The sequence below is a fragment of the Squalius cephalus genome (assembly GCF_949319135.1).
Source record: "Squalius cephalus genome assembly, chromosome: 20".
Lineage (NCBI taxonomy): Eukaryota > Metazoa > Chordata > Actinopteri > Cypriniformes > Leuciscidae > Squalius > Squalius cephalus.
Window position 1 is genome coordinate 5,424,920 of NC_137141.1, and position 20,116 is coordinate 5,445,035.

At 37.9% G+C, this 20,116-nt stretch overlaps 1 protein-coding gene across 1 annotated transcript in view; it reads left to right on the plus strand.

The window, feature by feature from the left end:
- Positions 1-20,116, plus strand: part of pxdn (peroxidasin) — an 81,169-nt gene that overhangs the window by 43,920 nt on the left and 17,133 nt on the right. The window contains exons 8-14 of the mRNA XM_079852616.1: positions 5,511-5,628; positions 9,063-9,232; positions 9,720-9,992; positions 12,337-12,453; positions 14,952-15,110; positions 18,420-18,532; positions 18,662-18,818. Of these exons, the coding sequence (XP_079708742.1) occupies positions 5,511-5,628; positions 9,063-9,232; positions 9,720-9,992; positions 12,337-12,453; positions 14,952-15,110; positions 18,420-18,532; positions 18,662-18,818 (1,107 nt within the window). The remainder of the gene's footprint in view (positions 1-5,510; positions 5,629-9,062; positions 9,233-9,719; positions 9,993-12,336; positions 12,454-14,951; positions 15,111-18,419; positions 18,533-18,661; positions 18,819-20,116) is intronic.

Genomic DNA, 20,116 nt, shown 5'->3' on the forward strand with positions numbered 1-20,116 from the left:
CATGGATTAGGAGCTCTGTGTGATAGGAGCTTTGTAAGAGGGGAGTGGTCGGCATTGCTGAAAGAGCGTCACAAATTATTTGGAATTGCAGGCGGTTCTTCTGGCAGTGAAACACTTTGTCCAGCACTTGCAGGGCAAACATGTATCTCTTCTCATCACAGCAGTGGTGTCGCATATATACACAGGCAAGGGGTTATTCGCTCTCCTCCCCTGTTGTAATTGTCTTGGATGCTCTTTATATGTGGCAGCGGACATTTAGCGACAGTGCACGGTCCGGGCCATCTAATGGCGCTTTTGCACTGCATGGTACTGCTCGGCACGGCTCGGCAAGCTTTGGCTCAGTTTGCTTTTCCACTGCAGTTTATTTCCACCTCAAAGTGGGTGGGATTATAGACTGATCTTTATAGTTGCTGAAAAATGTTTTCATTCCTGGTCGCCCCATCCAGCTCTCGCTGGATCCGCTCCTCGGCTACCAACGAGAGGAATGTCTGCACCTTGTCTACTGACCACGATTCAGCCATTTATTTTTTTTAAGTTGTTTAAAAAAATTGTGCGAACAAATGAAGCTGGCTGTTGCTGACTATTTAAATCTAGCAGGTTTGGTGTCTCGTGTCTCAAATCAAATGACGCTGGTAGTGATTTATTCTTTCTGACCAATCAGTGATCTGCAGTGTTTACACATCACATTTTAGTATAGTTTTTTTAGCTTGGAACCTCATCCGAGATGGTACTATTTAAGCGAGCCGTACCATGCAGTGGAAAAGTGCCAAAAAGTGAGCCGTACCGAACTGTACCGAACCGTACCATGCAGTGGAAAGCACCATAAATGGTGGAGCAGAACTGCTGTCCAGGGGGGGACCACAGGTCAGGGAGTGGCGTCTGCACCCTCGGATGTGGCGCAGATCTGGGATCGGTTCAGTGGGGCTGATGTGGATCTTTTTGCATCAGCAGAAAACACTCACTGCCAGCTGTTTTTCTCGATCATGGGCAGGAGCACTCGCTGACCCTGCTTTATGTGTTTACGCAGTTGGAAATGATACAGCCCATCCTGGACAGGGTGCGTCGGGAGGGTCTGTCACTGATTTTGGTGGCTCCTTGCTGGCCAGCGAAGACATGGTACACGGTGCTGTCAGGGACACTGTGGTGTCTTCCCCTATCCAGAGACCTGCTGTCCCAGGCAGGGGGTGGGGGGGCAGATTCTGCACCCTTGGCCAGAGCTGTGGTCTCTATGGGCCGACCTGCTGAGAAGGAGAACCTGATGGCAGCGGGGCTCTCAATCAATGTTGTGGCGACAATACAGAGCACTAGGGCGGCACTGACAAGGGGGCTTTATGCGTTGAAGTGGCGCATGTTTGAAGCTTGGTACGGGCGAATATTTTTATCGCAATATCAGTGATATCCAGATTGCAGGGATACAACATTTTTGCAGGAATTGTTGGAAGGTCAGGAAGTACAGGAAGGTTGCTCCCATTCCACGTTGAAAGTTTATTTGGTGGTCATTTTGGCTCATGAGGGCATTAATGGTGCTGTGCCAATTCCAAACCCGCTTGCCTTATGGTTCCTTAAAGGGACGCAGACTCTTAGGCCCGTTACAAAATCACTGGTACCACCGTGGCACCTGATTGTAGTTCTGGAAGCTATGTGTGAACCTCCGTTTGAGCCTTTAGAATCCTTGGATTTAAGGATGCTTTCTTATAAAACCAACCTGGCGCTGGCATCAGTGAAACGCGTTGGTGACCTCCATGTGCTGTCAGCGCATCCCTCATGCATCCAATTTACGTTGGATGGTTCAAAAGTGGTGTTGCATCCTAACGCAGTGTATATGCCTAAAGTCATGTCGGGAGCATATAGTGTGCGCTCATTATTGCTGCCTGCCCTGTGAAACATCTCTTTTGACTCAGAGGAAGACAGGAGACTCCATGCTTTGTGCTTTGTGTGCTCTTCTCACCAGCTTTTTGTATGCTAACCTGATCCGTGGGAAGCCACTATATAAACATTGTCTTTCGCATGTTTATATAGTGTTTATATAGGCTATTTCTATAGAAAATGAGAGTAAAGGGTTGGCTCTGACGTGGGGTGTGTGCGAGGTGCATGGCGACATCTTGGGCATTGTTTAGAGGGATGTCTTCGGAGGATATTTGTGCGGCTTCCAGTTGGGTTGTTTGTTCGATTTTACAGACTGGATGTCACGGCAGCGACGGTGGCTCAGTTGCCTCTTACTGCAGGGGTTTTAAATTAGGAAAATCACTTGAAAAAGAAAAAGGGGGATGTGACGGTGCTGGTCCCTTACGTGTAGTTCAGCAGACTTTGTGGGGCGTGAATATATGTCCCACAGTCCCAACGATTGAACGGACTGATTGGGAACATTGAGTTATGCATATAACTAGTTCCCAGAAGGAGGGGAACGAGGTACAACACTTCTGAGCCCAGCGCAGTCGGAGGCTCGATGAAGAGCTGGCCTGAACGAGGGAAATGACGAAGGTCCGCCCAAGTCGGCATGCGTCATTGGCCTTTCAGGCGTGAATAAAGATGTCTTCAGTGAATTGCATGAAAGCGCAATATCCCATAGTCACGTGTTGTCACCTCGTATCCCTCATTCTGGAAACACTAGTTAAATGCATAGCTCAACATTTTTCACTGTAAATTATATGGTAAATCAGGTTGAACCGAGTGTCCTTGACACCTGGAAATATTATACTCAGTTGAGTTAACCTCTGAACGTGCGGGAGGTTTTGGAAACCTCCGGGTTTGGAAACATTTAAGATTCAAAAGCATATGAATGTTGTTCCTGCAAGAAAAATAAATGTTATGATTAATTAAAAAATCCATCACACTTCCTAAGACCATATAATTTACATTATTGTACAGTAAAATGACATATAATGTGATGTTAAACCATTTGATTCTAGTTTTCTGTGAATTACAGTTAACCAATTAACAGGTGTTTACTGTAGCATTTTATTTACATTTTATGTTCTGTAAAATTATTTATTACAGTGCTTAGAAACTAAAGCCTCTTATAATTTCAAGTAGTCAAACTACTGTCAAATTACCTTTTTGAAAAAAGTAGTTAACTACATTGACATTTTACATATTGATAAAAAAATGATAAAAAATGGATTCTTACTTACACTAATTATTAATTTTTAATAAATCATTTACTTACTAGTCTTATGTTCAATGAAATCAAACTAATAATTAGTATAATATATATTATATATTACATAATAATAACTAAAATAAATATAGTAATATATGATCAGTTTTACTTTTAAGACTCTCATTTATGTCTTTTTCATTGTCATGTCTACATCTTTTAGTCTGGAATTGCATGGTCTCTTCTGGGACCTCTGAGGTTTCCCCACAGTGTAACCACAAATCACTGCGGCTGTTGTGCTCGATAGACTTGCTCAGGCTTGTTACAGTAATCAGCCCCCCACAAACGCCCCTATGGGCTTTGTAGAAGAATGGGATTAACACAGTATGACTATTCCACCCTCTCTATACATAAAACACAGCACACATATGCCTGAGGCACCTGTCAAAACAGAGCAGGGTGGCACCAGACAGACAGACAGACAGCTGCAGTATCTCTGACAAAATGTCGTACTACCACACTGCGCAAAATCAAGAAGAAAAAGCAAGGCATCATGAATCCATTGTCTAACAAAAATGCAGCAAAGATGGAGCAGCAAAGGAGTTAGTCATGAAATCTCAGTGAAGTCACTTTATGAAGTCACAATGAAGTCACTTTACCCCCAAAATGTCATAGTTTGCTAATTATTTGCTCAAAACCACATGATTTTCTTTCTTTCGCTGTACATTAAAGCAGGTGTTTTGTAAAGTGTCCAGGCTGCTCTTTTCCATATAACAATAATGAATGAGCTTGTGAGCTGTAAAGCTCCAAAGACAATCAGTTACCAGACATTCAAGAACCGCCGGTGTGTTACTCCTTAATAAAAGGATGCAAGGAGATATTTCAAGCAAAATAATTGTATTTATTAGAATTCAGTAAATACTCTGTTTTTAAATATTTCTGCTTCAAGGGTATTTTAATAATTAGTGTTATTGTGTAATTATAAGCATACTTTGAACTTTAAATAGACTACGGCTCAAAAGTATAGGGTCGATGGGATATTTCAAAATGTTTTTGAAAGAAGTCTCTTCTGTTCACCATGACTATTTGATTAAAGATGCAGCAAAAATTTAATATTGTGAAATGTTATTTACAAATTGAAAATAACTGTTTTCTATTTGAATATATATATATATATATATATATATATATATATATATATATATATATATATATATATATATATATATATATATATATATATTATGTGTGTGTGTATGTATGTATGTATGTATGTATGTATGTATGTATTTTTTTTATGTGATGGCAAAGCTGAATTGTCAGCATCATTACTTATTATTAATCATTCTAATATTCTGTTTTCATACTTTCATACTTTTCATACAAAATTATGATTATTATTAATGTTGAAAACAGTGTGAAACCGAAAAAAAAAATCAGTATTCTTTGGTGAATAGAAAGTTCAAAAGAACAGTATTTATTTTTTGTAACATTATAAATGTCTTAACTGTCACTTTTGTTCAATTTAATGCACTCTCACTGAATAAAAGTATTCATTTCTTTAAAAAAAAAAAAAAAACGTACTGACCCCAAACTTTTGAACAGTATTGTGTACTAACCTGAAAAAATGGTTTGAGTTTGAGTTAGAATAGTTTGCAAGAGCGCAATTATAACAATGAAAGTGACTTGTGTAGATGAGTTTACCTGTTCGGTGTGATGTAAAATGTCCCCAAAAACCTCTCTAGTCCCATTTAGACACTTGTTAGCAAACACCTTTTTCAAGACAAGTAAAAGCTTTAAAAAGTAAATCACAAGGGGTATTACTTATGTATTTTATCTCGTAGAATAAAACGTTAAAAAAATATCTTGAACTTGTTCACCACAGACCTTATTTCAGGCATTTAAGCATAAACCCATTGACTTCAGGATCAGGAACAGGAACTTGTTTCCAGGTTTTGGTCTGCAAAAGCTCATCATCCCTGCAGCACTCTATAGAAAACTGTGCCATTTTTGTCATAATAATGTGCGAGTACTTTGACACAGTGTGCAACCAGACATTTGGTTTCGCCAGTAGAAACAGTTTAATAGTTCTGTGAGACTGTTTAGGAATATATTTTGCCATGTGCACATTGGTGTTGGTGGGTAATGTTTGGGGTTTGGCATGTGGCCGTTGTGACCACAGACACAATCACCTCGTGCCTGGCCGTCAACCAACACGGGCGGCCAAGCCAGAGGAGAGGAAGTGAGGCAAGAGGGAAATGTCAAACACACTGCCACTACAAATAGACCTTCAGTGCTGTAATTCCAATAGCTTTTACAGACCGAATTAAACTCATTTTACTTATCCTCTCCTTTGTCTTTTCTGGGACACTTATGTTTGGTTTCATCTGAATGTGTCTCTCTTGTGGAGCAGAAGTTCCCCGGATAACATCGCAGCCACAGGATGTGGACGTAACCTCTGGGAACACTGTGTACTTCACATGCAGGGCAGAGGGCAACCCCAAACCTCAGATCATCTGGCTCAGAAACAAGTAAGCTTCCACCCTTGATGTACGTGATTAAAGGAAAAGTTCACCCCAAAAATAAAATTCTGTGTTAATTTTTTTCGTCTTTATGTTGCTCAATGCAGAAATTACCTTCTTTCTTTCATGGAACACAAAATAAGTATTACAGTATGCCTAGAGTGCTTTTTCCATAATGAGGCTGTCTGAAAATGACAAAAAGCACCATAAAAGAAGTCCATGTAACATAGTATTTCAATCATGATGAATCTTTAAGGCGAGACACGGCAGGCAAAAACATCTTTTTTTTTTTACTGGTCAATTTTGAGATTTTTGGATATTTGTCTTCAATAACATGTCTTCTTTCAGACTTGTGGTGAAAAAAAGTCAGAAATACACATTTAGGTCTTTATTTTACTACACTTTGTCTGTTTGCGTCTGTAGATTTCTCATAAATTCAACAATTTTGGCGTTCTTAATCAACATGCTGCTCCGCGATAGCGGCCTGCTCCCTGTCATCACATGTCAAGTCAAGTCAAGTTTATTTATATAGCGCTTTTCACAATACAGATTGTATCAAAGCAGCTTCACAGTATTAAATTAAAATAATACATCAGTGTTTGTTTCTAGTGGAAAACGTCCACGTTTGGTAATGCTGATCAATAGTATTGTTAATTGATTAATTCAATTAAATATCCCCCACATGCACAGCTGGAACGCTCTCTCTCTCTCTCCTGTACAATGCTGTCGGATCCAAATATGGTCATTTCCTTTTTATCAGCAACTAATCAAGAAAGTAAAAGGGATGAATGCGCGATCTCATTGGCTGATGATAAATCTTTAAAGCCTGTTTTCTTAAAATGACTTTTCTCTCATACTCCAAGTCTGAAATCTCCACTTCAGTAGCACCTCTATACACCAAACTCTCCAGTCTTGTACCTAGTTATATTATGAAGACATTTACAGAGGGATTTGTAAATATATTATTCCTGGCCTGATTTATATAACATTTTATTCCAAAAAACGAAACGAAAATCATTTTTTTAAGGCTATTGACAGTATATTCTGATTTACAGGATAACAAAAGTAGATATCCATAAATCCCTATGTATTTTTTTTCCCATCTAATATGTGAACACAATGAAAAAATTATTTTTAACCTGGCTTTATCCAAGACTCAGATTTCGTTTTTTAAAATATATGCAAATTAGCGCATATTTAATTAGATTTTGCCTAATTTGCATATTTAAACATTAAATTACAGAAAACTTGTAATACATGTTTTTCCTCATCTTAATGTAGGTAATCAACTGGGAAAGTTTCATGGTGATATCTGCTAGTTAAAAATTTTACCCTATTCACCTGTAGTGTCTCGCCTTAAATACTTTTAGCATGTTAATGGATATGACAATGTTAATAACTAACTAACTAAATAACTAACCTTAGCTGGAAAATAACTTTACTAAAGAACCGCTATAAAGCCAAAACAATCTCTGTTACCATAAATTATACGTTTATCTCTGTAAAGCTGCTTTGAAACAATCTACATTGTTAAAAGCGCTATATAAATGAAGATGACTTGACTTGACTTAATGTACTTGGTCTTGTCGGACTAGATAGTATGGACTTGATACTGGCGACAGCATGTAAGATATGTTTGCATACATAAATCCCGTAGCAGATCTAGGCAAGTGGAGCTGGGGAAGGTGGAGTGTTTCACTGCCTACTCTTATAGTGCGCTGTAGGACCAGCTTACAGCGAACACTGAACCAGACAATTTAAATGTTGAGCAAGCAATCTCACTGCCCAGCAAGCAATTTTGCGTTTAAAAGATGTCTAATAGCCGTCCAAACACAGCCCAGAGTCTAGGCTTAAACAAGGCAAAGTTTGGGCTGTCAGTGAAAATGTAATAGACATCTAAACCATAGCCAAAAATAGACCAGTCATCAATTAGATAACAAAGAAATTAAATAAGTGAAGAAATGAAATCAAACACCTTGTAATCACTGTTGACTTTGCTTACATGATGGAATATCATACATCTTACAGGTTATTTTGGCAAAAACGACATGTAACCAAATTCAGGGTTATTTTGTCTAGAAGTGTGTTACTCATAGCCGGACTATATCGGGTCTATAGTTAACCTAGACGGTGAAATGGCGGCTATTGCTTGCTGGGTAGCTGCAGGATCAACAGAGGCCAATAATCCATGTATCAGAATGGTTATGCGTTTTATGTATCGCTGTCTACAACATCAGACACATAACTAATTGATATGAATTGCCTTCAGCTTGACTATGTTATCAAACTGCTTATAATGTGTTGCTAATGTTACACAAACTATGTTCCCATTCGCCCTCTCAGTCTGCCTTCTAAAAATCAGCATCCTTAGAAACGCTTTGGACCACTCAGAACGTCAGTGGAGAAAGGCATATAGTTCATCATAACAGCATATGCATAATTCACTCCCTATATTGCTAAATGTACCTGATTTTTCCTGTCCCTTCATAAAGGTCTTGTGCTCACTGTGTTAAATGCCCACAGAGCAATATTTTTGTGACGGTATGAAACGGAGCAATTTCAAACCATATTTTTTAACCTGCCTTTTGTCCACTGGAGTTTTAAGGAGAAATACTCAGCAAGGGTGTTGACTTTGAATTTGCACCTGGTTTTTCTGAAAGCACATTAAAAACACCACATAGACATATAAACAACATTAAAAACTTGATTTTCACCACAGGGGGTCTTTGGGACAATTTATAAATAAATTTGAGCATGCAAAATGTATTATTTAACATACAAATGTACATTTGTAAACAATATGATTTACACAATAAATCCAGCAGAAACTCCAGCAGCATAATCTGCATATTTTTAACAGACGTCACTACATAAACCTCAAAGCTATTTGCTGCTACCAAGTTTTTTCACTCCTCATTTGCATAAAATCTAGACTTTCTCAACTTTTGGCCACTCTCAATAGCTGCTTTTCCACAGTCGGGTCGAATGGTAGGGAACGGTTGCAGTTATATTTCCACTTGAGCTTGGTTCGGCATGGCTTGATTACTAACCGTTCTCGTTTTACTCAATTACTTTTTTGGAATTGCATTTTTTTTTCATGCTAATCTGCCCTGTTCAGTAAATCTGGCCCCTAGAATGTAGTTGCATTAGACTACTTTTATGTAGTTTATGTAGATTTTGATGTAGACTAGTTTTATGTAGTACAATGTAGTTGCATAGTTGCATGGACTACTTTTATGGTGCTTTTTTTGTAAATTTGGAGTTTGACAGTCTGGACATTCTGTAATATATCTTCTTTTGTGTTCCATGGAAGACAGGAAGTGATACAGGTTTGGACTGATATGAGAGTGAGTAAATGATGACAGAAATAAAATGTTTTGGTTGTTATATCCTCAACGTGTAAAGGGTGTATGCGTAAACAGGAAAGGTTTTTTTTTTATCAGCAATGCACTAAACATGAGGGATGACACCCGTCTCAACCTACTGGAAGATGGAACCTTGATGATCCAGGACACGCGGGAGACGGACCAGGGCGTGTATCAGTGCATGGCCAAAAATGTGGCTGGAGAGGTGAAGACCTCAGAGGTCACCTTACGATACTTCAGATCACCTTGTGAGTGTGATGGGGTCCTGTAGGTGATAATAATTCAACTAGAATAACTAGATCCTCCCAAACTAGCTTGACCCTATTTAATTCAGGCACAATCTATAGTATTGGATTAATCCTGTAAAATGTATAATCTCATATACACTGACAAAAAATGGTGTAGGATTTACTTTGTAATTATTTGAGAAATTTCTGACTGAAAACTGTTACAAAGAAACAAGTAACACATTCAATTTAAGAAAAGTGTAGGATTTACTTTGAAACAATTTTCATAAATTGCTATAAAATTTCACAAATAATTACAAAGAAACAACAAAGTAATGCATTGAAGTTTTACTTTGAAATTGTCTCTCAGAAATTGTTAGTGAATTTCACAAATAATTACAATTAAGTAATTATAGGGTAGCATGCATGCCAATCTGGTAAAGACCATTTAATGGCAGACTTATTGTACACAGCAATCCATTTTTTGTCCTTGCCTTTGTCTCTCCAGCTCGACCCAGTTTTGTGATCCAGCCGCAGAACACAGAGGTTCTGGTCGGGGAGAGCGTGACCCTGGAGTGCAGTGCGACGGGTCAGCCGCAGCCCCGTGTGACCTGGACCAAAGGAGACCACACGGCCCTCCCAGTCGATCCCCGCATCAACATCACTCCTTCAGCAGGTCTCTACATCCAGAATGTCAATCAGGCTGATGGGGGACAGTACACTTGCTTCGCGAGCAACAACGTGGACACCATCCACGCCACTGCATATATTATAGTACAGGGTAAGAGTAAGAATTTTTATTTGTGAATATTTTATGTTCATCAAGATTCTGTTGCTCATAATTTTGCACTGATTCTTTAGTTTCTTGCATTGCCATTTTATTTACGCATTTATTCATTACCTTTTCTAAAATTCAATTAACGGTTGTCTAAAGGTGTCATTCACTGTGAAGTTAAGGTGGCTCTGTGCCTCCTTCAAATTCAGTGTGAAGATGCAATATGCTACCCTGGAAATCCGAGTTCTCGCGAGAGCACAAGTTGAATTTGCTCAGTGAGTTACTCTGGTGTCGAGTAATGATGCTCATTAAATATGCCCCTGTATCCGAGCTGCACCAATCACATCGGGTTATCTGATATAAGCGGGCCAGAGGCGAGATGACGACAGCACTGTGACGTCAAAGTCATTAGTAAACATTGCAAGATGGCTATGGATGAACACCAGTTGTTTGAAACGACTTTGGCCGCTACAATGAACGAGTTAGACTTGGCTTTATATCTAAAAGAGGAACAGAAGATGGCGCTCGTATCCTTCCTTTGCAAGAAGGATGTTTCTGTTTTGCCGATTGGATACAGCAAGAGTTTCAAATGCATTTTTGGTGCCGCCCCTCGAGCTGATCGATTTTCTTTAGTCGGTGACAGACCCTTAATCTTTCAGATTTGGGTCTGGATTTCCAGGCTAGCAATATGCGGCATTGCATTTAATTTCAGTTTCAGGGAAAATGTCACAGTGACGGAAAGTGTGGTAAATGAAAGAACAGTTTATTATTGTACAGTGTAAAACATGAAAAAAAATGTTTTTGACAGGATTCTGGTAACCCAAATCAGCATCTCAGAGTAGCTCGGTTCACTGTAAATGCTTGGTTTTTGGTCCAATAATTAGAATCTCTGTTTTTTTCTGAATTAAGTAGTAGGAAATTACTAGTCATCCAGTTTTTATATCAGCTATGCATTCCGTTAATTTTGTGAATTGGTAAGTTTCGTCTGGGCGTGAAGAAATGAAGAGCTGAGTATCATCAGCATAACAGTGAAAACTAATGCCATGCTTCCTAATGATATCTCCTAATGGTAGCATGTACAGAGTGAACAGTAAAGGTCCTAGTACTGAGCCTTGTGGTACGCCATACTGAACTTGTGATCGATATGACATCTCTTCATTTACTGCTACAAACTGATAACGGTCAGATAAGTATGATTTAAACCATGCTAAAGCAATTCCACTAATGCCACTAATGCTAATTTTCGAGTCTATTTAAAAGAATGTTGTGGTCAATAGTGTCAAATGCAGCACTTAGATCGAGTAACACTAATAGAGAGATACAACCACGATCGGATGATAAAAGCAAATCATTTGTAACTAATGAGAGCTGTCTCAGTACTATGATACTAGAAATCATCGCAGATACCATTTCTTTCTAAAAAGGAATATAGTTGTAAGGATACAGCCTTTTCTAGTATTTTTGACAGAAAGGTTAGATTTGAGATCGGCCTGTAATTGACTAATTCTCTAGCATCAAGTTGTGTTTTTTTAATAAGAGGTTTAATAATAGCCAGTTATTGTTATGTAACCTAATGACAAAGATGAATTAATGATATTAAGAAGAGGACCTAGGACCTCTGGAAGCATCTCTTTCAGTCGCTTATAGTCGGTATAGGGTCTAACATACATGCTGTTGATTTACTGTAGATGATTTAACAAGTTTAGACAATTCTTCCTCTCCTATAGCAACGAATGAATGGAATTTTTCCTCAGCGACACTACAATGCACTGTCTAATGCAATACTGTAGTAAAAATTTGCATAGTTATAATTCTCTCTCTAATATTATAAATCTTGCAAGTAAAGAAGTTCATAAAGTCATTACTGCTGTGCTGTTGGGAAACGTCTGAAGCTGAAGCTTTATTTCTTGTTAATTTAGCCACTGTATCAAATAAATACCTAGGATTGTGTTTGTTTTATTCAAAGAGAGTTGAAAAATCGAGCAGTTTTTAAGACCTTTCTGTATGCAATAATGCTTTCTTTCCATGAAAGGCAAAACACCTCTAGTTTTGTTTTCTTCCAGCTGCGCTCCATTTTTCTGGCTGCTCTCTTGAGGGCCCGAGTGTGCTCATCGTACCACGGAGTTGGACTATTTTCCTTAATTTTCTTTAAGTGCAAAGGAGCAACTGTGTCTAAAGTGCTGGAAAAGAGAGAGTCAATAGTTTCTGTTGCAACATCGAGTTCTTTAGTAATGTCTATATTTGTATCTGGTAATAATAAAATTAGTCTACATCATGTATTCTGATCAAAACATTTAAAAAACAGACATAATGGTCAAATTTGCTCATTCTCATTTCTTTCACTCCTCAGCTCGCCCTCAGTTCACAGTGACCCCTCAGGACCAGTCTGTGCTGGAGGGTCATACAGTCGACTTTCCCTGCGAGGCCAGTGGCTACCCTCAGCCTGTCATAGCTTGGACACGCGGTGGTGAGATCATATAACGCCTCCTTCACTGTTTGGCTTTTTAGAGTGGAGTTTTTTCAACAGTCTGCCTAAGTCAGAATGGGCAGAATTTTTATCTTGTAAAAAACTGACCAACTGAAATTTTCTGTTCAACAGGCAATGTCTTATAATATTCATAATAATAATAATAATAATCTTAAAAATATATATATTTTTAAATTTTGTTAAACAAATATACTTTTAATGTAATTTCTATTGAAATGTTATTGTATGTCATTTAAATATATTTGTACTTACACATTTGTGATGAAGATGCAATTTAGTACATTACATTTAAATAATATCAAACATGTATCAATACATTTATAATTATAATCAGGTATTGTCAACATGTCAACTTTAAAGCACGTCAAAAGATAATTAAAAAAACAACGTAAAGCTTTTTATTTAAAATTATTACAAACTGCACTTTTTAAAAGAGTTCTTAAACGTACGTTTGTCTCTTTAAGTATTCTTAAGTGGCCTTTTATTTCAATAAAGAAATAGTTCACCCAAAAATTTTAATTATCGTTTTGTTTCGTTTATTTGATTTATTAAGCACTTTTACACAACTGACCATTGAACAAAGTGCTGTAGTATCTAAAACACATAAAGACAACCATAAAAACCACAACACTAAAACCACACTTAAAATAACAGCGAAATAAACCCCTTAGTTTTAACACACAAACAACTTCCATACCCCATTAGATGCTTATGCGAGGAGGTGTTCCTTAAGCTTGTGTTTAAAAACACTTAATGTGGGTGCCGATCTGAGAGAAAGGGGTAAATCATTCCGGAGTTTTGGAGCTATCGCTACAAAAGCTCGACCTCCACTTCTCCATTTAGTTCTAGGAGTTGTTAAAATCAACTGGTCAGCTGACCTTAAAGGTTCATATTTCTCAATCAGATTCACTAAATACAATGGAGCCATACCATGCAATGATTTATGAACAAAAAACAAAATGTTAAACTTTATTCTGTAATTGATCGGTAGCCATTGTAAAAAAACTCAAAACTGGAGTAATATGGTCTCTCTTACGAGTACCTGTCAAAAGCCTCGCAGCAGCATTTTGGACCAGTTGTAAGCGGTTAAGCAATGATTTATTTATGCCGACATATAGTGAGTTGCAGTAATCTAGCCTTGTAAACACAAAAGCATGAATGAGTTTTTCGAGATCACGCGTGGACAAAAACTGTTTTACCTTCGCTATTAATCTTCTCAAACTTGAGATCACTTTCGAGAAGAACTCCTAAATTTCGCACTAATGGCTTACAGAAGGGGGCTAAACCACCCAGATCAACAAAATTATTTGGAACTCAGTTTTATCTTCATTCCGTTTACATTTTTTTTTAAATACCCATGATTTGATGTCATGTATACAGTCCCACAACGACTCTATTTGCTGGAAGATAGACTTATGCATATCATCTACATAAAAGTGAAAGGGGATTTCATGCTTGCTAAAAAAAATCCCATAATGTATTCACCCTCAAGCCATCCTAGGTGTATATGACTTTCTTCTTTCAGTCTAACACAATCAGAGTTATAATAAATAATATCCCAGCTTAGTAATGGCATTGAATAGTAATGCCCAAGTTTTTTGAAGCTCCAAAAAGCGCATCGATCCATTATAAAAGTAATCCATATGACTTCAGTGGGTTAAGTTCCGGCTGAAGGGTGACCTCTGACCCGGCGTATGACGTAGCTCCTCTTCTATTATATAGAAAAATCCTCTGTCATTTTTCTTTTAAACTTCTTGTTTTAGACTTCTAATTTGTGACCGGCGTTTTGTTTTGCTCTATCCTCTGCTCTTCCCCGTTTTTCAATTCTCACCTGAGCTTACGCTATGTCTACATCATACGTCCTACATCGGGTCAGAGGTAATGCTTCCACCGGAGCTCGACTCGCTCATGAACGCGTATGGCCGTTGCCAGAGAGCCAGTGATTATAGTTTATGAAGTTTTAAATGTAGATATATTTCTTACATAAACCCATGGCTTCGATTCAGAAGTTCAGATTACTTTTATGATGGATGGATGCGCTTTTTGGGATGTTTGGGTGAAATATTCCTTTAATAATATATTATTATATGCAATTACAGTTTTTATTTAAATATGCTTTTTAGATTTGAAGTTCACTACAGGTGCACATTCAATACAATTAAGCGCTCTTCTTTTTCACAATGGTCTGATTCTGGTGAAATTACGATGGGATGAACAGCGTTCTAATGCTCAGCCCACACTGTTGCATGTGCTGTAAACATGATTTTGGTTTGTTTTCACAAACTGAGAGATGAGTCAGAATCAACAGCATGCCACAGATACTCTCAACAGAGTTTAATTTGATCTGAACGTTCCTTTAAAGGTTACAAGGACACATTTAAATATTAATGAATTGTCTGTCAGTGCATCAACTATTTACAAAGTTTGTTTTCAGCCAGGAAAAAAAAAATCACTAAAACTCTGTTCTCTTACCATAGGCAGCCCCCTGCCTAATGACAGACGACACGTTGTTCTCTCAACGGGCAGCTTGCGTATCAGCCGTGTGGCCCTTCATGACCAGGCCCAGTATGAATGCCAGGCGGTCAGTCCTGTTGGCACTGCCAGAGCAGCTGTTCATCTCAACATCCTACAAGCCGGTGAGACCCTGATCTCAACACAAATTATATCCTGACATTGATTATTTCATCAAGTTGAATTAGAGGTCGGTAGTATTTCCAAAATATATCATGGCATGAGCAATCAGTATATTCAAAATAGTCAACAGTCAAAACTGCACTGTGATTATGCCCAATTGATAATGCCCAATTGAATAATCCAGTGAATTAAATACTTTTATTTTTGGAACATGAAATCAGAAGATTATATTATTCAAAACACCTCCGGCATGAGTGCAAAGACTTCACATTATTAAACGTATGAGTTAAAAACAAAAGACCAGTGTTATTTTAGCATCATTGATATACTATCATAGTTTTTGTTAATATTTTGAATTAGAGTTTATTTTTATATTTTGTTTTCATTTTAATTTGAGTTAGTTTTAGTGATTTTGTTGTGTTTTTGTCTAATTTATAATTTTACTATATTTAGTACTTAAACTAAATGAAAATGAGCAATGTTGCTTTAGCGACTAGCTGAATGTTTTTTTCATTATATTTTATTTCAGTGACCTTTTTTTCCATTTCAAGTAAAGAAAATGTTTTAGTTTTACTTTGTTCAAATTTTGTTTTAGTTACCGATAGTAACCCTGCAAATGAATCAAGAGTCAAATCAATATTATAACATATCTTCAACAGTAAACAAGATAACTCCTTCACGTTGTGCATCATCTTGATGTTTTTGGAGCACAGCCTTCTCATATATTTTCGCATTACTCCATGTTTCTTAGTACATGGCTAAAAGTGCTGGCCACAGATTTATCTACTTTGGTACAGCACAAACTAACACTGTTAATTCCTGATTCAACCATCCTTTGGAACAAGACTAGACATGGTATTAACAGGAGGGAAAGAGGGTTGGCTCCATAAACTAATTTGTCATTTACCCACAAGCAAAGCCTTCAATTAGAACAACAATACCCCGTAAAGTCTCAATGACAGACGTAAGACCAGGTCCCTTCATGTAAGTGCCTTAAAACCACCTCTTAAGCTTTATTACAGACTTGTGGAATAGCCAGGAAAGCATGCAGCTTTGAAATTCCCACATGGCAAGATGTTTTCCATGTAGTAATGGTTGTTAACACACTGCATAACAACCGCCTGTATTTACTTAAAAAGCAAGGCACAGGTTTGGCTCATGGGCGCTTTTATTTAGAATAGGCTTACGGGAAGTATCTGAAGAAATGGGGGGAGTTAAGAGAGAAAGAGAGAGAGTTGTGAGAAAAACTTCTAGTTAGAACAGCTGCAGAAAGAGTGAGTACAGAATAAATTAATGTTTAGAAGTTCACGAAAGGAATCGGTCACCCTTGAATTTATATAATTTACATATGCCATTGCAAACCTGTATATTGGGCAGAATGTCTAAGCTGCTTTCTTCCATACAATGAAAATGGATTCTGATTCATACTGTCAAGCTCCAAAAAATAAATAAATACATAAATAAAACTTTCATAAAAGTAGTCCATTCAACTCATACGCTATACTCCAAATCTTCTGAGACCATCCGCACTGCTCTCAAATATAATTTGAGTATCACAATTGGTCATGTGAGGAGAACCAAAGATGCCAAACTTGGTAAAGCATGTCAAAAAGTGCCATTTCTAAATGAAAACAAGTGTGAACAAGTTTTAAGAGCTCTTTTGGAGGGGTATATGTTAAGTGAATAACAGATTAAATTTGCATCTGTACTTCACACATTATATTACAGGTAGTGATAATCTGAAAGTAACTTTTTACCAAAAGACCAAAGTCAAAATGAAAGTTTTAATTTGGCAGAAACCAAAAATAAGGTTTATTTAATAATCAGTTAATTAATAAAGTTAACTTAATAATCAAAATTCAGGTAGTTGCGCATAAGGACATTTTTGTGTCAACTTTTGAATTATATATTTGTTGTTGAAATATAAACATAATGGTGGCTGTAATAAAAACTTGTTTTCATGACAGATTTATTCAAACATACAGTACATTAAATACTTAAGACAGGTTAAGTAATATAATGTAATATGTACTGTATATGTAATATATTTAGCAAAATGCTCAAGTTTTTTCTTGCAAACTATTGAGCTATTCACATTAAATGTTTTTCCTGAGGTAAATGTAAAGTTACTGTACTTAATACATTACAAGCTTTGTAAAGCTTGTTTACAAGCTGTTTTATTGATGTCTTACCATGGTTGAAATACTAATTGAGCAATTACTTGAGACATTATACATTTCTGTAAGTTCAGGTGTACTGCTTCTTTCAACACATCTTCTGATGTCATGTCATGCTATATAGTAGTAAAGAGAAAGAGATGATCGGTTCACGTGCTACAGTGATCTGTCCCCACCACACATTAAAGATCATCGAAATGGTATTTATGGTTTGAATTTCATGATGAAATTGACAGAATTTAAAAGCTGAGACTTTGTTTCATATTAAAATTAACAAAGCACAAAGCTTATTGAGATTAATGGATGGCAGGAGCACACAAAATAATTATTAGTGAAGTTTTATTCATGAATTAACTGAAAATAGCATGGACTAAAAGATTAAAAAACCTGGCCCTAGCATCCACACAGCTAACATGTTTACCTGTTGTAGCATATCAACATTGTGTGCATGAAATAGACACTGATTCGTTCAAAACACACAGATGGAGAAGCGCTAATTAAACATTACCGTTTGCTTAATGATTGCCACACTCCGAATCGGCAATTCATTTTCGCTTGAATATTTACGGTTTGCAGAAACTTCCCCACTAATCACAGGACTTTGGAATATAGTATTTCGAGCTTAGTACAAAAAAATCACTGACCACTTTTAGTTGTTTGGCATAGACCAGCTCAGACATTCAGCTTTAAGTCTTATTTTGTGTCACAAATGAAAGAAAACAACATGAGGGTGTGTAAATGACTTAATAGTTCTTTGCAGTTAGTGGGAAATACTTCTAGATTACTATAAAACAGCTGTAAAGGGGGTGATTATGCACCATTTTAGCCCGTCATGACTTTGTTAAAGTCTCCTCCGAGGATCACATGACCCAACTCATAGCTTTGAGGGTTAAAATGTTTAGATAGAGCTCTTTAAACAAACCAATCCACATTGACCTTGAAGACTCACATATGCCTCTTGCCCTTTCATTGACTTTATAATTACAGAACCTTTGCAATCGCCAAGAACTCAGGGCCATGTATGACCTGTGCATGATCTTTTCATGTTGTACATCATGTGCATGTGTCATGATAGATGCAGCTGTGTTTCTGGCTGCACGCTGTAATCATTAACATGTGTTTTTACGTCATCAGTAACGCCTGTTTTCACAAGTGCTCCAAGGGATTTGACTGTGGAGTCTGGATCAGATGTCCAGATTCCGTGCAGCGCTCAGGGTGAGCCCACACCTATCATCACATGGAGCAAGGTTAGATCCATTGGCTGCCACATTCCCCAACAACTGGTCATCCAACCATTTCTGCCACCTTAGTCCCAATGGGACTATTTTGACTTTGTAACCAGGCTCACTTAAACAATCTTTGGTCCTGATCTACAGGATGGAGTCCAGATTACAGAGAGTGGGAAGTTTAATATAAATCCAGATGGCTATCTGGAAGTGCGTGACGTGGGGCTTGCCGATGGGGGCCGATACGAGTGTGTAGCCCGCAACTCAATTGGATATTCATCATCTAGCATGGTGCTAACAGTCCAAGGTAAGAACTGAAGGCCATAACCACATATTTAGGATTTGGAGGTGGGTGATCAAACATAGTTATTTAGTGATTGACCATTGAAGCACACATTTTTGGTCGACTGCCAGTAGGTATAATGTTTTTTGCATTAAAAAATACCTGGATGGAACATAACAAAATGAGTTTAGGGGTCTTGACTCATTTTTCAACATTGAAATGAGCAGTTAGCTGATAGATCCTTGACATGTAAGGTATGTTCAACTTCGGCTCCGGCTTGTTTTAACCAATCGGCAAGATTTGCCAAATGCAGACGGGGCGAGTTCAAATGGAGTATTTTGTGTATTTTATCACAGATGAAGTAGATTAGATGCAATATTTGACAAATGTACAGATGTTTCAGACATTTTCGTGAAGCAATTAGCAGAGCTGAAGATGTGAGAATAAGCACGAAAGTGCGCGTCATTCTGAATCCGACCTTTCGTGAAACAGCTGTGTCTGGAGAAAGCACTGATGTCGTCATCCAGCTCAGCTCAGTTCAGTTCTCATCCAATAGTGTCATTGCAGTTAAGTCCAAAATATTGCAGAATATTAAATTTCCCGAACTATGCAAGCCAAAAGGCGACAGTGGCAAGGAACCCAAACTCCATCGGTGACAGAATGGAGGGAAAAAAACCTTGGGAGAAAACAGGCTCAGTCGGCAGACCGGTTCTCCTCTGGCCAGACGAGCAAACATTGTGTGGTATAATTCCAGGCTGCATTAAAATTCAGATTGTGGATTGAAATCATTCAGATATTTCTTCCAGTTGCTTCAGCTTGAAGATCGGGATACATTACGGCATCATTTGGTGGGAGGGGGTGAGTTGAAGCTGGCCATAGAGTCTGTGTGGAGGACTTGTCTGGTTCTCGTGGTCTTCGCTGAGGATCTGTGCAGATGGCTGTCTAGTCAACAAGATCTTCATAGTGGTCTGTCTCTGAGCTCGTCTAGATGCCATGGACTCTGCTGACACACCTGTATTTTGCTATTGTTCAAATGGTATACTACACAGCACAAACTGATTGACCTTTGCTATATTTGCAGCCAATGAGATTACTTTCTCAACATTTGAAAAGACTGGTTCAGTGTTCGTTGTAAGCTAGTCCTACAGCGTGCTATCAGAGTATGCCTGAGGTCCTCCACCTCCCCAGCTCCACCTGCCTAGATCTGCTACGGGGTCTTTAAGGCCCCAGTATGCTCACAGTGAAGTTATTTTTTGTCCTTCACTTGGAGTTAAAAGGAAGATCATAACACCTGAGCAGGTGTGTACTGTTCTGACGGCAAA